At 37.8% G+C, this 18,258-nt stretch overlaps 1 protein-coding gene across 1 annotated transcript in view; it reads right to left on the reverse strand.

Annotated features, from left to right (window-relative positions):
- LOC122561451 (mucin-5AC-like) overlaps positions 1-18,258 on the reverse strand; it is a 41,391-nt gene that overhangs the window by 12,803 nt on the left and 10,330 nt on the right. The window contains exons 2-14 of the mRNA XM_043713194.1: positions 17,380-17,436; positions 17,233-17,289; positions 16,083-16,394; positions 13,837-13,893; positions 10,384-10,425; positions 9,200-9,256; positions 9,063-9,110; positions 8,922-8,972; positions 7,651-7,698; positions 7,547-7,570; positions 7,368-7,424; positions 3,518-3,574; positions 1,701-1,759 (exon numbers count right to left, since the gene is read on the reverse strand). Of these exons, the coding sequence (XP_043569129.1) occupies positions 1,701-1,759; positions 3,518-3,574; positions 7,368-7,424; positions 7,547-7,570; positions 7,651-7,698; positions 8,922-8,972; positions 9,063-9,110; positions 9,200-9,256; positions 10,384-10,425; positions 13,837-13,893; positions 16,083-16,394; positions 17,233-17,289; positions 17,380-17,436 (926 nt within the window). The remainder of the gene's footprint in view (positions 1-1,700; positions 1,760-3,517; positions 3,575-7,367; positions 7,425-7,546; positions 7,571-7,650; positions 7,699-8,921; positions 8,973-9,062; positions 9,111-9,199; positions 9,257-10,383; positions 10,426-13,836; positions 13,894-16,082; positions 16,395-17,232; positions 17,290-17,379; positions 17,437-18,258) is intronic.

An 18,258-nucleotide genomic window follows, 5' to 3' on the forward strand; every position in this document is an offset into this window, starting at 1 on the left:
GGGAGAGATTGAGCCCAGTGTGAGAGAGATTGAGCCCAGTGGGCAGGGAGAGATTGAGCTCAGTGCGGGGGAGAGCGATTGAGCCCAGTGTGCGGGAGAGTTTGAGTCCAGTGCAGGGAGAGACTGAGCCCAGTGTGGGGGAGAGTTTGAGCCCAGTGCAGGGAGAGACTGAGCCCAGTGTGGTTGAGAGATTGAGCCCAGTGTGGGGGTTTACTTTGAGCCAAGTGTGAGAGAGATTGAGCCCAATGTGAGAGCATTTGAGACCAGTGTGGGGAGTGATTGAGCCCAGTGTAGGGGAGAGATTAAACCCAGTCTGGGAGAGAGATTGAAGCTAGTGTGGGGGAGAGATTGAACCCAATGTGGGGAGCCCAGCATGGAATGACTGCAGGCTTATGGCTAAAGAAGGACTATAATTTGGAACTTCTAACTTTATTTCTTATTTACTTCTTTATATTAACAAAAACTGTAATGTTGAACTTTTATTCCTATATTTTTCGACATTTTACCTAAGATTATGTACCTCGATACCTTGTACCTAAGATGGTGCTGTGAATGGGACATTGTAAACTTTTTACTCCTGAATCCTTGGACTTGAGTACATGTGACAATAAAACTTAATTCTAAATTCTAATTTGTACTTTATATTTATATAGCTATTTAATGAGAGTTTTGTTAAACAAAAATGTCAGCACAGCTGTCAACAATAAACTGGGAGAGATGCAAGGATCCTGTAGTGGTGTGAATCTATTTGAAAGAGTTTGTTTCATAACACTTAGGCTTCACGAATGTTCTGATGCATAAGTGAGTTCATGAAACAATGAATGCAGGTGGTCCAGCACGAGGTATATGATTAAGATATGAACAAGGAACAAAAGCAGGCCATTCGGCCCTTGCTTTTGCTCCACCATCCAATAAGATCACAGTTGATATCCCTGATAATCTGTTTTACCTTGGCAATCAAGAATCTATCTACCTCTGCCTTAAAAAAATTTTAAAGATTCCACATTCACTGCCTTTTAAGGAACAGAATTCCAAACATTCAAAATATGCAAAAAAATGTTTCTTCATCTCTGTTTTAAGATGAACACCCACCTATTCTTAAGCAATGTCCCACAGTTCTGAATTTTCCCACAAGAGGAAACATCCTTTCTACGTCCGCTTGGTCAGGTCCTCTGAAGGTCTTATATGTTTCAATTAAATCACCCTTGACTCTTCTAAACTATAGACTATACAGGTCTAGCCTAACTAACTTATCCTCATAAAACAATCTGCTCATTCTAGGTATTAATCTAATAAACCTTGTCTGATCTGCTTCTAATGCATTAATATCATTCCATAAGTGTAATGATCAGTGCTGCACATACTTTTTCAGATGTGAAGCATAACTTCCCTATTGCATTCAATTTCCCTTGCAATAAAACGTGACATTCTATGAGCTTTCCTCATTACTTGCTGTACCGTGAATCATGCATTGGGGCACCCACATCTCTCTGCAACCTCTCACCATTTAGATAATATGCTTCTTTTTTATTCTGTTTGGAAAATGGGCATTTTACACTTGTTGTGCTTCATTTGCCAGCTCTTCATTCATTCACTTGAACTATCTGGACAGACTACAAGCAGCATATTTTATTTATTTGTCTGAAAAAACCAGGTTCTTACACAGGAAACTATAAATTAACTGCATAAATATGACATACCTTACATGTGGGTGCTACAGTTTCAAGTGTAGGACCTAAAAGTGTTGAAAGGGTGACACCTTAAGAAAAAAAAACAAATGTTCAAACAGTAACCAAGAAAGTATCTGAAGTTTTGATGCTTTGATAGGAAGTAAACCCAATAGATTTTGAACAGAATTCAGGGAAGAGAGTAGATTGATTATTTTAAGTCACATTTAGGTTCTGCTAGAAGGATGGTTTAAGATATATCCACACGATCAAAGATATAATATCTTCTACATCACCTTATATTCCATTAACTTGGATCTCAGGATCTAGAGGCAGCAATGCATGAGATTCAGAAATCTCCCAACAGATTTCCAGACACTACGGTATCTCAACTCAGTACATTTTTAAAAATATTTCCTTGCAGTTATGTCTATGAATACTGCACTTCAACACAAATGATCCATGGGAGCTTTGCACAATCCTAAGAGAGATCTGGAAGGGAGATTTTTGTAAACTATATGGATCTTGGTGAGATGTTGGTTTCTGCCAGGTGTTCCAGTTTCCTTCCATAGTCCAGACATGTGCATGTTAGGTGTATTGGCCATGCTAAATTACCCATAGTGTTCAGAGATGTGTAGGTTGGGTGCATTAGCCATGGGAAATGCAAGGTAACGACGATAGGGTAGGGGGATGGGTCTAGGTAGGATGCTGTTTGTAGGACTCAGTATGGACTCGATAGGCGAAATTGCCTGCTTCCACACTGTAGGGATTCCATTCTATTCTCATACCTGGAGTACAGTATACAGTGTTGGTCCCTGTATTTAAAAAAGGATGGACTTGCATTGGAGGCTGTGAAAAAGAGATTCACTGGGTTCCTAGGATGAAGGAATTAGCTTATCATTAATGGTTAAACAGGTTAGGCCTTTATTCATGAGAGTTTAGAGAAATAAGGAATGAACTTATTGAAAAGTACATGATTTTCTGAGTGTGTTTGCCAGTATTGAGAAGATATTTCCATTAGTTGGGGAATCTCAAACTGTCAGAGTTACAGTATATGTGGACATTTATTTAAAACTGAGATGCAAAGGAATTTCTTCTCTGAGCTGATAGAGAATTCCAGACATTAACTATCTCAGAGAGTTATGGAGCGAGATCACTGCAAGTATTCAAAGAGGTGTTAGATTTCTGAAGTTTCGGGGAAGTTGATGGCTATGCTGAGCTGGCATGTAAGAGCAGTTAAAGGTTGAAATGGATCAGCTATGACTTCATTGAATGCTGAGGCATGCACGAAGACCTGCTCCTGTTCTTATTTCTTATGTTATGTAACCTTCTTGAAGATTCAGGAAAATACATATTTTGGCTCAGGAGATCACACTATATTTCAGGTTCTTGCATAGCAAGCAGAATCGAAGGATCATTAAAATCAAAACATTGACTCCGTCTGTTCTCCACAAATGCTGCCAGACTGGCTGAGTTTCTCCTGTAATTCCTGTTTTTGTTTCAGATTTCCAGCATCTGTATGTCTCTGTTTTATTACCAAGAAAGTAACTTTGCTGTGTCTGGACACTTATTCATTTTCAGCATTATAACTTATCACTTTCAGCTTCCTCAGGTCCTTCACAAATCAATATCAATATATAAACAAGGCTAAGGAAACCCCAGATAGATTCCAAGTGATAATGAGAAAACCAATACTCCCTTGTATTGGTCATTTCAGAAAACGTAGATATGGCTGTCTTTATAATTCCTGTCAGCTCTTCGTAACAATACAGACAAGATATTCTGAGTAATAAAAATCCAATTACAGTAACTTAATTTCAACTGCTGGAGAGAAAATTAGCTGTACTAACCAGTTGTGGAGGTCTCAGATAATGCCAATATTCCTGTTGTTGCAGTTGATTTTGACCCTTAATAATAGAGAAAAATGTTAGAGAACATTCATTCACATTCTAAGTGAAATATTACATATATTTTAGATATTATTTTTACTTCATCACAACTGAAATATTGAATCATAAATGCTCTTATGATCATAATAGTCAAATCAGTAATACAGCTCTCACAACCATGCAGTTAAACTTTTATTTATTCATTTACTTGGTGAGGGTGTCGCTAGCTCAGCCAGCATTTACTGCCCATCCCTAAATGCCTAGAGGGAGGAGGAAGAATCAACAACATGGTAAAAGTTTATCTATCTTTTTGAAATAGACATGGCATCTTATAAAATGGCTCCCAGAAATCTCAAGACTAGTTTTGTTGGTACACTGTCAGCCTGATGCATTATTTCAGTATAATTCATAAAGGGAAACTTTTAGAATTTGATTAACCTTTTGGTCCTTCTAAAGTTGAGACAGTCAAAACTTCTGAGAAAATGGGAGGACTGGAAAAACAGCATCATTGACTTTGTTGGTTCAAACAACGATTCAGCAAAGTTAGCATCACAGCTATCTTTTATCACAGCTATCTATTCTTTACAGCAGACTGTGAGATAGTATTTCATTTGCACTCCAAGAAAAACTCAGAGACACCGTAAGAGAGAAAGAGTTGTCAGCCAAACAGAGCATGACAAGAAAGATAATCCACATAAAGGACTGCTGTACTGAAATAGGAAACCCAAAGGCTACAACCTACAGTATTGCAAAAGCAGAATGAATGAGCTTTCACTCCTTCTCAGAACCTGAATGCTTAGTCCTGTGGGAGAGAGTAGTTGGAACGAATCAACTACTGAAACATCATATCGGCTGAACTCTGACTTTGAGTTTCCAACCCTTTTCTATGTAAAAAATATCAGATAGCATCCACGTTTATGAAAGCTATTTCATTCAAAATTCATTCAATCCCAGAATTAAATTGCATCAGTCATCAGAGAGGAAGGCAAAACTCAACATGTTTGTGTCCACATTAGCCGCCATAGGGCACAGGAAATGTTTCAAACATGACATCAAGCATTCACTATTTCCTGTCATTCTACTGATTTCTCATCAGAAACCAATGTCTATACACAGGATGAAAGTGGCTTGCTTATATCAAGTAATTGTGATGATTCAACTAGTATTGAATTCTACACTTCCATATTTTTATGTATGAAACCAGTTGAAGGCAATACTGGACAGGTCAGATTCCAGAGATAAATCAAGCTTGATAGACTATAATTTTAGTATTGCAATTTGACCACCATAATAGTCACTGAATATATTCACATGCTGCCAATGTGAGTAATTATTGAAAATATAAAAGATTAAAGTTTAATAGACAAGAAAATATAAAACAAAAACTGCTGTATATATCGAAGAAGACATTTTGAAATGATCTTAAAACATCGGAAGATACCTTTCCAGCTCTGATGGCTTGGAGACCATCAAAACTGAATTGCCCTTCTGCAGGCATAGATTGTTTCTTCTGAGCCGATCCTGCTTGTGACCCTTAGCCTCATTTCTGTAGAGACCAAACTTAACATACTTGAACAGTTAATGAATCAGGTGATATCCAGCCATTTAGTGTGAGTCAGATTTTTTTTGGACGTGCTTTTAGACACAATATAAATAACAAATTCATCCTTAATGAAATGAAACCAAAAAGAAATCCCTAGTTTAGAATCCAAGTTCCATAATAATAATAATATCTTATAAAATTTTCATCACAATATCAATGGACTGAATATATGAAGAATTTCAATTCAATGCCAATAACAAGAGGCTTCACTCATCATATTTGGCTGACCAGATTTTATGCGCCAATAAGAAAACTATTACTCATCTGTAGTCATAATATTCAAAAAGGCAAGTCTGGTGGACTGCACAGAAACTGTTGACCCAACATAGTAGAAAACATACCACAAAGCATGAAGTCACAAAGTAAGAAGACACAAAATTAGGAGCAGGAGAAAACCCTTTGAGTTTCTCACACATCATGTCATGAGCATCAGTAAGATCATCCTCTAATTCATATCAACTCTGATGGATACAGACTAGTTTGTCAAAAAATCCTCACAAAAAGACCCCTTTATCCCAAAAATCAATCAGGTGAATCTCCTCTGAACCACTTCAAATATAATTATATCCTAAGGAGGCAAAGCGGGATAGTTTTACCAATGTCTGTTGCCTTACCAATACTCTTTACAATTGTCACAAAACGTCCATACTTTTGTATTCAATTGCTTTTTCAACAAGTGACAACCTTCCATTTGTCTTTTCAATCACTTGCTATTTCTAAATACTAACCTTTTAAGATTCAAGTAACTGTATACCCAAATCCATCTGCAACCCCTCTCCATTTGAATAATATCCTGCTTTTCCCTTATTCCTGCTGAATTGGACAAATACACATTTTCTGACATAATGCTCCATCTGCCTTGTATTTGCCAATCACATAATTTATCAATATTCCTTTATAGATTCTTTATACCCTCTTCACAACTTACTTTCCTAACTATTAGCAAATTTAGCAACCAAGCCATTGATATAAAACATATTTACTTGAGGTTCCAGTACTGATCTTGTGGCATTTATCCTAACACTTTAAAGGAAAGATTGGAAGGCATTGGTCAAAATATTGCTAAACGCTCTGGATTTTATGAGGCTTGCGGAAACTGGTAAACCCATATGACACCCCTGTTTAAGTGGGAAGGGAGACAGAATGCAGGAAAATATAGGCCAGTTAATCTGGCACCTGAGAAATGCTAGAATCCATTATTAAGGAATAAATAGCAGAACATTTATAGAGTCATAGAGCATACAGCATGGAAACGGACCCTTTGGTCCAACTAGTCCTTGCTGACCACAATCTCAAAATAAACTAGTTCCACCATCCCCCTTGCCCATCCCCCTCCAAACCTTTTGTATTCGTATACTTACCCAAATGTCTTTTAAACATTACAATTGTACCCACATTCCCCACTTCCTCTGGAAGTTCATTCTACATACAAACCACCCTCTGTGTAAAAACATTGTCCCTCATTTTTTAAAACTCTCTCATGTTAAAAATGTGCTCCCTTTTTTCCACTGGAGTGTTCTCCACTGGAGAAGGTTATAAAATCATGAGGTGTATAGATAGGGTTAATGATACGTGTCTTGTCCCTAGGATGAGGGATTTCAAGACTAGGGGGCACATTTTTAATACCACTGATGGTGATCAGTGAAGTACTTGTTCTTCCTGTTGTTGCTGTTAACCCTAGTTAGCACAAAAAATAAAAGAAAGTATCAATTCTCTGCAGACTGGAATGATCATTCTGGAAGTGTTACAGCTGATCACATCAATTGATACATGTGATCATCCAATTTCAAAATGTGCTCACAAATGTTAGAAGGTCTTCAAAATGCACATAAAGCATTGTTTGAGTAAGTAAGTAGTAAATGCAATGGGTACCATGAAGAGGAATTCTTAATTCAAGTTGCCTGCAAATTCAAGTTAGATTGTGAGCAGGAAAAACAAAATTGAAATCTTAACAGCAAACATTTCAAGAACTAATCAGAACACACCAACATATTCCAATTAAGAACAAATTTAATTTTAAAGCACACTCATCAAATAAGATCCAAACAAACAAAAATGTGGAATTTCTCCCAAGCCCTCAATTGGTACATTTCCCAATGGAAGGACTGATATAAGGGACTACCTCTTTCCCTGCCAGCAACAAATCACTACACTGGCCCTTTTTTCCATAGCAAATTGCTCTTTTCACAAGAGAAAACTTTTACTCACCACTAATCTGAGTAACAGGGCTACCACTCATGGTTATTTCTGTGCCTTGACTTGGCCCTACATAGAAGAGAACACAATAAATCTTTACAATTCTGATGTAGCACTCCATTGACTACACACATTAAGGTGAAGTGAGCTTTACTTAATGGTATGGATAGTTGCAAGAGAAAATGGTGTACCTCTCATCGTCGTTGGACTATGCACTAAATAGCAGAGGAAAAATATGGAATTTCAGTGCAGGTTTTTAAAAAAATTTCTTTCATACTCTGTTACAGATACTTACATCTGCTCATAATTTGTGACACGCTTGACTTTCCTGTTGATGTTAAACCTGGTTAGCACAGAAAGGAAAATAAAAGAAACTATCAGTTCTCGGCAGTCTGGAGTGATCATTCTGGGTATGACACAATTGTGATTTGAAAAATCACTTGTTTTGTGTAAAAAAATGAAATAGGGTTTCCAGAGTAATTGGCAGCAAGCTACTGCTGCTTTTCAAAGATAGAAAAGTAAACTCCTCGTAATCCCCAAATTTATATTGTAAACCACAAATGAACATTGTAAATATTGCTCTTCTACATTGTTCAATATATTTTCAATTTATCAAAAGTTCTAATATTTCATTACACCTCAAAACTGTTGCTTATAATGATTGTAAGTCTTGAGAGCAAAGCTTCTCATAAGAAGAATTATTAATGAAAGGATTCTGTTATCTTGATTGTGGACTATTATATTAATTGCTTGTGGATTTCGTAGTTGTAAAGTCAAATGGATTGATATTTTGTGACCAAAATCCACAACAGTATTCAATGTATAAAAATTAATGATGTATGTTTAGTGAGCAACTTTGATTATCAATCTTGAATTTGTACTCAGATTCTGGCAAGTGTGACCCATCTGACTGCAGCCTTGAAAATTATCAAGTTTAAACAACAACACACATCTTTTCAACTTCTCCTAAAACTATCCATGTTTGTCCTTGAGGTTTGGAATGTCAGCCAAAAGTCAACATTCCAATAGCTCTGCAAAGTATTGATCTGTCAGTTTCAAACCACATATACTTCAAAAAACACAGGAGGGGACATAATGCCATCATCTGTGTGCATAGTTTATACCACAGGGCACAGAAAATGTCTTGAATGATGATATTAAGCACTTTAGTTGCCATTCTAGCATTCCACTTCTTTCCCATCAAGAAATGATGTCAGAACCCAGGATGAAAGATGCAAATCCAACAAATTTGAGCCTCACAAAAAAAAATGTGGATTTTCTTCCAAGCCAGATGAATTGGCCATGCTAAATTGCCCGTAGTGTTAGGTGTATTAGTCAGAGGGAAATGGGTCTGGGTGGGTTGCTCTTTGGAGGGTCGTTGTGGACTTGTTGGGCCGAAGGGCCTGTTTCCACACTATCTAATCTAATCTAATCTAATACCTGGTATATTTCTACATAGATGGACTGATATATTGGACTACTTCATTCTCTGTCAACAAGAAATCACTACCCTGGCCCTTGCCTCTATGGCAAATTACTCTTGACAAAGAGAAAACTTATACTTACCACTTATCAGAGTGACAGGTCTACTAGTCATGGGTATCTCTGTGCTTGGCCCTATATAGTGGAGAACACAATCAATCATATAGAACCCTCACGTTGCACTCCATTGACGACATGCATTAAAGTGAAATGAGCTTTACTTACTAGTATGGATGGTTGTAGGTGGACCTCTCATTGTAGTTGGACCACGCACTAAAGTGAAGAGTAAAAATATGGAATTTTAATGCAGGTTTTGCAACAAATTTCTTTCATATTCTGATAAGGCGATAAACAATACTAACCACTGATGGTGATCTGTGAAGTGCTTGGTTTTCCTGATGCTGCTGTTGATGTTAATCCTAGTTAGCAAAGAAAAGAAAATAAAAGAAAACTATCAATTCTTGACAGGCTGGAATGATCATTCTGCAAATGATCCAGCTATTCACATCAAATGATACATGTGATCAAGCAATTTCGAAATGTGCTCACAAACATTTGACATGCACATAAAACATCGTTTGAATAATTAAGTAGCAAATGCAGTGGTCACCATAAAGAAGAATTATTGATTCAAGTTGGTCTGCAACTTCAAATTGGATTGCAAGCAGGAGCAACAAAATTGAAATTTTGACAGATTTCAATTTTTTAGACCACACCAAACTTGTTCCTATCAAGAACAAAGTTAATTTTACAGCACACTCAACAAATAAGATCCTTACAAACAGAAATGAGGAATTTCTACTTAAATCATAACTAGTATACTTACACATGAATGGGCTGACATATGGGCCTATTTCATTCTCTACCAGCATCAAATCACTACACGGGCCTTCGTTTCCACATTAATTTGCTCTTGACAAGGAGTAAACTCAGTATACTTACCACTAATCTGAGAAACAGGGCTGCTAATCATGTATATCTTTGTACCTGGACTTGACCCTAGTAAGATTAGATTCCCTACAGTGTGGAAACAGGCCCTTCGGCCCAAAAGTCCAAACCAACCCTCCGAAGAGTAACCCACCCAGACCCATTCCCTCTGACTAATGCACCTAACACTATGGGCAATTTAGTACGGCCAATTCACCTGACCTGCACACCTTTGGATTGTGGGAGGTAGCACATTCCTCATTTCTTATTTGTCAGGATCTTAATTGTTGAGTGTGCTGTAAAATTAATTTTGTTCTTGATAGGAACAAGTTTGGTGTGGTCTAAAAAAATGAAATCCATCAAGATTTCAATTTTGTTGCTCTTGCTTGCAATAAAGCAGAGAACTCAATCAATTATGCAGAATCCTCATGCTTCACCCCATTGACTACATGCATTGAGGTGTAGCGAGCTTTACTTAGTAGCACGGATGGGTGCAGGAGAAACTGGTGTACCTTTCACTGTAGTTGAACCATGTGCTAAATTACAGAGGAAAATTACGGAGTTTTAATGCAGCTTTTGCAACAAAATTCTTTCTGATAATGAGATAAACGATACTCACCACTGATAGCAATCTGTGAAGTGCTTGATCTTCCTGTTCCTGCTGTTGATGTAAACCCAAGTGAGCACAGAAAAAAACAATTAAAAATAAACTATTAATGCTCAGCAAGCAGAAATGATCATTCTATGTATGTTTTGTCTATCCACAACAATTGATTGATACGTGTGATCAAGCAAATTCACGAAGTGCTCATAAACATTTGAAGAAGATCTTCAACATGCACAGAGAGTGTATTTTCAATAAGTTTGAGGAAAACATAATGATCACCCTGAAGAGAAATTCTTGGCTCAGTTGTATGCAAAGTCAAATTTGTTTTTGAGCAGAAACAAGAAAATTGAAAATTTAACAGCGAACATTTCCAGAATTTTTTGAACTTGCTTGCACAGTTGCAACATTTAAAAGGCATTTGGATGGGTATATGAATAGGAAGGGTTTGGAGGGATATGGGGCAGGTGCTGGCAGGTGGGACTAGATTGGGTTGGGATATCTGGTCGGCATGGACGAGTTGGACTGAAGGGTCTGTTTCCATGCTGTATACTCTACAACTCTATGACTCAAGCTTAATTTTGGAGCTTACTACAGGATTTCAAAAAATAAAGGGTCATATTCGAAATACTCTGACAATATCTATCATCAAATTCTCAGCATTGAGTAATATTCTTGAATATGATCACAAAATATCGATCATAAGACATACGAGCATTCAGGCCATTCAGCCCGTCACATGTGCTCTTCCATTCAATCATGGCTGATAGGTTTCTCATCCCCATTCACCTGCCTTCTCCCGTAACACTTGATCCCCTTGACAATCAAGAACCTATCTCAGTCTTAAATGCACTCAATGATCTGATCTCCACAGCCTTCTGTTAGTGAATTCAATAGATTCAATACTCTCTGTCTGAATAAGTTTCTCCTCACTTCCATTCTAAAAGTTCTTTGATCTGCCTATCTATGTATTATCAGCCAGAATGCTCTCAGTTCCTTCAGCTAGATCATTGATGTAGAAAGTAAAAGTTATGAATCCAAAACTGACCCTTGCACACACCACATTCACTGGTTGCCATCCTGAGAAAGGTTGTTTTATCCCCATTCAATGCGTTCTACCAGACAGCCAATCTTCTATCCATGTTCTAACATCATGCACCCTGATCTTACTTAGAGCCTCTTCAGCGGCACTTTGTCAAGTCCAACGGGATAACAACCATTGGCTCTCCTTGGATTAACTACTCATTAATTCCTCAAAGAATGCTAGCAGATTTGTCAGCGTAACTTCTCTTTGATGAAACCATGCTGACTTTGCCATATTTTTCCACACACTTCCAAGTATTTAGAAATCTCATCCTTGACAATGAGCTCCATAATCTAACCAAACAGCAATACTGTTCCTCAGGTTAAACTGCCACCTGATCTCTCTCTAACACGAGGGCAAACCATTTATCAGGTTGGACTATACTGACTTACCTTTTTCTAACCTCATATCATGAATATATGGGCTGAAGCACTGACCCTTGTGGTATCCCATCAGTCACTGTCTGCCATTCGAATAAAACATTTAATTCCACTCTCTGTTTTCTGTCTGTCAACCAATATTGATCATTGATAGTTTGAGTGAAAAATAACCTGACACAGTACTTAATTTGATAAATTGATCGAAAAAATCTTCTCATACATAAGCATCATCCTTATCGGATGTGGATGTTTTAACACACTCTGTAATTCCACTGAATGTTGTTGGAGTCCCTATCATTTGTGATTTGCAGCAAATGCAAATTTTGTAGTCATCACAAACTTTCTGTGAAGACCCTTTAGAGACCAGTCCTAGACCATTTTCAAAAATCACATCATCTGCTGATTCATAGACAATTCTATGACTTCATTGCGTTTTGAGGCAAGAAGTCTTTCCTTAACTGTCATAAATAGTCTACTCCATTTCCTGAGACTGTGCCCCCTGGTTATAGACTCCACATTAGGGAAAACACCCTCCCTGCAGTTAGCCTGTCTACTCTCTTAGAATTTTAGAACTTTTCTAACCAACCTGTTCAGACATGTTTTTGCATACCACTGGAGTAGATGTGACTTGGAACACACTCCTCCTGGCACAGAAGCAGATACATTACCATTGCAATTGTTAGAATTTGATAAGATCAGTCAGATCCGCTGTCATCCTTCGAATGTCTCATAAGTGTAGAAGGAAATGCAACTGTCCTCCTATGACAAACATGCCCTCACTGGTATCAGCCTCAGATAACCCATCATGCACTCCCTCTATGCCAAGAATATCCTCTCTTACGTAGGCAATTTAAAATAATATGCATTACTCCAGGCTTGGTCTCATAAAAGGCCGCAGATATCTGCAATGAGGCATCCATACTTCTGAAGTCAAATTTGTTTGCAGTAAAGGCCAACATACCATTTGTCTTCCAAATTGCTTGCCCATCTACTTTCATTGACTAGTGCACAAACACACTCAGATTCCTTTCTTCATCCATACTTGCCAATATGTCACCACTTGAACATTGGTGATCGCATCAAAGTGTATGGCTACGACACCAAAGTGTATAACCTTATAGATGGACATGCTTTACTGCATCGACCATGTGTTTGCCCACTCATTCAACGTCTCTACATCACTTTAAAGCCTTCTTGCAACCTCCTCACAATTCATCATCACACACAGAATTGTGTTATCAGCAAACCTGGAAATTCTGCATTCGGTTATATCATCCATGCAACTTATACATGTCATGAACCAGTTGGCTAAGCTGCCTGAACAGCTGGATTGCAATGCTGAGCACTGCTAATAGTGTACATTCAATTCCTGTGCTGGCTGAGGCAACCTCTTCCATCATCTGAGGTATGTGATGCTCAGGTTAAAATACTACGAGATCTCTCTCCAACGAAACAGAAGCCCATTCATCAGGTCAGACTACTTTGACTTAGCTTTTTCTCACCTCGGATCATGAATATAAGGGCTGAAGCACTGCCCCTTGTGGTAGCTCAACAGTCACTGCCTGCCATTTAGACAAAACCTTTATTTCCACTTTATGTTTCCTGTCTTATCAACCAATATTGATCATGAATAGTTTGAGTGAAAAATAACCTGACATAGTTGTCAATATGACAAAAGCAAACTATTGCGGATGCTGGACAAAGGGTCATTTAGACTCGAAACGTCAGTTCTTTTCTCTCCTTACAGATGCTGCAAGACTTGCTGAGATTTTCCAGCATTTTCTCTCTTTTTTGGTGTCAACATGACAAGTTGTTTAAACAAAATCTTCTCATATGTAAATGTCATCCTTACCGGATGCGGATGTTTTAATTCCACTGATTGTTGTTGATGTCCCTATCATGAGTGATTTGCAGCCAATGCAAATTTTGTAGTCGTCACACATTTTCTGTGGGTTTTGCAAAACACCTTTACCATGTTGTGATAAGTAGATGAACAATACTCACCACTGATGGTGATCTGTGAAGTGCTTGATCTTCCTGTTGCAGCTGCTGATGTTAACCCTAAGGAACAAAGAAAAGAAACTATTAATTTTCAGCAAGATGGAATCATCATTCTGAGTATGTTTCACGTGTTCACAATAATTAATTGACAGGTGTGATCAAGCAAATTTGCAATGTGCTCACAAACATTTGAAGAAGATCTTCAACATGTAAATAAAGCAACATTTCAATAAGTCTGAAGAAAATGCATTGGTCATCATGAAGAGGAATTCTTGCCTCAGTTGCATGCAAATTCAAATTTGTCTTAGAGCACAAACAAGAAAATTGAAAATTTAACAGTAAACCTTTCTGGAATTTTTTTTTTTGAATCCACGGATGTGTTCCTACCAAGGACAAACTTAATTTTTGAGTTTACTACAGGATTTCAAAAAATAAAGGGTCATATTCAAAATGCTCACTCAACATCTATCATCAAATCCTCAATATTCAGTAATGCTCAGGAATCTGCTCGCAAAATATCGATCCATTCGACTGTTCGACTGAAGAAACCACAAGGAATGAATACTTTTGTCCACAAAAGGCATAACAGAATCCTGTCATTTGGTATATTCCCTACAGAGTGCTTACTTTTGCTGATTTCTATCTCAATGTAATATTCCTACTTTCTATCCATTCCCCTTAATGCCTTGAAAATCTAAGAAGTGATCACTTCTTTGTTTGAATGTTGGCTACCACAGCTCGGTGTCATAGAAAATTCCATGAATTCATTGCATTTTGAGCCAAGAAGTCTTTCCTTAACTGTCGTAAATAGTCTACTCCATATCCTATGCACCCTGGTTACAAACTCGCCTTTAGTGAAAACATCCTCCCTGCATTTAGCCTGTCTACTTCTCTTAGAATTTTAGATCTTTTCCAATCAATCTGTTCAGACATGTTTGTGCACACCTCTGGAGCAAATATGACTTGGAACCTAGTCCTCCTGGCACAAATGTAGGTACACTACCATTGCACTCATTAGAATTTGATAAGATTAATCAGATCCGCTGTCATCCTTCAAATGTCTTGTGAGTAAGTGTAGTGGAAAATGCAACAGTCCTCCTATGACAAGCAATGCCCTCACTGCTATCAGCCTCAGATAACCAATGGTGAACTCCCTCTATGCCAAGTACACCCTCTCTTAGCTAGGCAACCTAAAATTACATGCATTACTCCAGGCTTGGTCTCATAAAAGGTCCCTTGTAACTGCAATAAGGCATCCATGCAGCTGAACTTAAATCAATTTGCAATAAAGGCCAACATACCATTTGCCTTTCTAACTGCTTGCTGCTTGTGCCTGTCTACTTTCATTGACTAGTGTACTTCTTACGTCCATACTTCGCAATAAGACAACACTTAAATAATACTCTTCCTTTCTGTTTATTGCATCAAAGTGTATGACTTCCACAACAAAGTGTAGAACTTTACAGATGGTCATGCTCTATTGCATCTGCCATGTGTTTCCCCACTCACTCAACATCTCTGTATCACTTTGAAACCTCCATGCAACCTTCTCATAATTCATAATCCCGTCCAGAATTGTCTCATCAGCAAACTTATAAATTCTGCATTCATTCCCTCATCCATGCAACTTATACATCTCATTAATTAGTTGATTCAGCTGTCTGAACAGCTGTGTTGCAATGCTGGGCACTGCCAATAGCATGGGTTCAATACCTGCACTGACTGAGGGAACCTCTCACATCACCTGAGGTATGTTGTTCCTCAGGTCAAACTACAACCAGATTTCTCTCTGATGAGACAGAAGTCCATTCGTCAGTCGATCTACATTAACTTACTTTTTTCTAAAATCATATCATGAATATATAGGCTGAAGCACTGAACCTTGTGGTATCCAATCAGTGACTGCCTGCCATTTAGAAAAATACATTTAATTCCACTCTCTGTTCCCAGTCTGTCAACCAATATTGATCATTTTTAGTTTGAATGAAAAATAACCTGACACAGTTGTCAATGAGGACTGCAGATGCTAGAGATCAGAGATGAAAATGTGTTGCTGGAAAAGCGCAGCAGGTCAGGCAGCATCCAAGAAGAAGGGCTCATGCCCGAAACTTCGATTCTCCTGCTCCTTGGTGCTGCCTGACCTGCTGCGCTTTTCCAGCAACACATTTTCAACAGTTTTAATGAGACACGTTGATCAAAAAAACCTTCTCATATATAAACATTATCCTTACTGGATACAGATGTTTCACCTGACTTTGCAGTTCCAATGATACGTGACTTGCAGCAAACGCGAATTTTGTAGTCATCACAAATTCTCCGTGAAGATCCTTTAGTGACCTCACACACCAGTCCTACATCATTTTCACAAATCACATTGTCTGCTGATTCATTTAGTGGCTTATCAGGGTAATCGACATATTGGCACTGAATGTCTCCAACATCTTCAGGGTGACGACACAACTTGTCCTTTACAGGGAACAAAAGTTCCTCATCTTTTGGTTTGGAAATGGTTGGTGTATTTTGATTAAACCAGGGAGACCATTCGCCATGGCAGACTGGCTCTGGAACAGAAAATAGCACTATATATGAGAAAACACTGAAGTAAATATCATAATCTGAAATCATAAAATATCCAAATAGCAAGGCTATATTCACAGAATAAAATATTGTCTCAAAGATGTCTTCCCAAGTGTTTCAACCAAAGTAGAAATGGTCAGAACTTTCACCATTGTGCCATTCTCAGAGGAAATGCACTTTGCAAATATCAGCACAATGACAGTGTGAATATTTGGGAAAAAAAATATTTATTGCTAATGCATAATGAGAAACAAAGTATTCAAAGTCTGGAAGGGAAGTATCAAAAAGGATAAATAATCCTATACATCACAACTGTTGCTATTTGTACAGGAAATGAGGTGAAGTAAAGGCAAGATTTTTGCGCACAACATATACCATAATGCACAGAAAATGTCTTGATCAATGACATCAAGCATTCATTTTTAGCAGTCATTCTATCATTCCACTTCTTTCCCATCAGGAAATAATGTCAGGACACAGGATGAAACATACATAGTCAACACATAATATGCTCACAAACGAAAATAGGAATTTCTCCCGAGCTCCTAACGTGTACATTTCCACATGGATGGACTGATGCATTGGATAAATTCCTCCTCCATCAGCAATCAGTTGTTACACTGACCCATTTTTCCAACACAAATGGTTCTCGACAAAGAGAAAACTAACTCTCACCTTTAATCTGAGTAACAGGGCTACTAATCATGGGTATTTTGGTGCCTGGACTGGGCCCGATGTGACAGAGAAAGGAATCAATAACATGCAATTTTGACATTGTACTCCATTAATTACATGCATGAATGTGAACAGAGCTTTACTTACCAGTATGGATGATTGTAGAAGAAACTGGAGGACCTATCACTGTAGTTGGACCATGCGCTAAAGAGCAGAGGCAAGTTATGGTTTTTAAAAAGCAGTCTTTGCAAAATAGTTCTTTCATACTCTAATAAGATGACAGACAATACTCACCACTGATGGTGATCTGGGTAGTCTTTGGTATTCCTGTTGCTGCTGTTGTTGTTAACCCTAGTCAGCAAGAAAAAGATTGAAAAAAACTTAATTCTCAGCACGCAGGAAGGATAATTTTGTGTATGTTACACCTGTCCACAACAATTAATTAAGACTTTTGATCAAGCAATTTAAAATGGTGCTCGCAAACATTTGAAGAAGATCTTCAACAGGTACACAAAGTATAACTTTAATAAGTCTGAAGAAAATGCAAAGGTCACCATGTAGAGGATACTTTGCTCGAGTTGCATGCAAATTCAAATTTGTTTGAGACTAGAAAGATTGAACATTTCACAGCAAACGTTTCCAGAATCTTTTTGAACCCGCACCAACTTGTTCTGATAAAGAACTTGTTCAACTTTTGAGCTTACTATAGGAATTCAAAAAAAAGGGTGATATTCAAAATGCTCATTCAACATCTATCATCAAATTCTCAATATTGAGTAATGTTGTGGATTCTGGTCGCAAACTATCAGTCCATTTGATTCTTCAAATTAAAAACCCAGAAGGAATGACTATGTTTGTTCACAATCAACATAACAGAATCTTGTCATTTGATTTATTCCTTACAAGATGCTTACCTTTGCTGTTTCTACCTCAATGTAATATTCCTGCTTTATCTCTTTTCTCCTTAATGCCTTTATAATTTTAGTAATGATCTGTCACTTTCTTGAATGCATTCCATCAATTGGCTACCACAGCCTTCTGTGATAGAGAATTCCACAATTTCAATACTCTTTGAGGTAAGAAGTCTTTTGTTAACTATCGTAAATCATCTACACCATATCCGAACACTGTGACCGTGATTCCTGAAACATCCTCCTTGCATTTATCTTGTCA

The sequence above is a fragment of the Chiloscyllium plagiosum genome, chromosome 23, assembly GCF_004010195.1.
Source record: "Chiloscyllium plagiosum isolate BGI_BamShark_2017 chromosome 23, ASM401019v2, whole genome shotgun sequence".
Classification (NCBI taxonomy): domain Eukaryota; kingdom Metazoa; phylum Chordata; class Chondrichthyes; order Orectolobiformes; family Hemiscylliidae; genus Chiloscyllium; species Chiloscyllium plagiosum.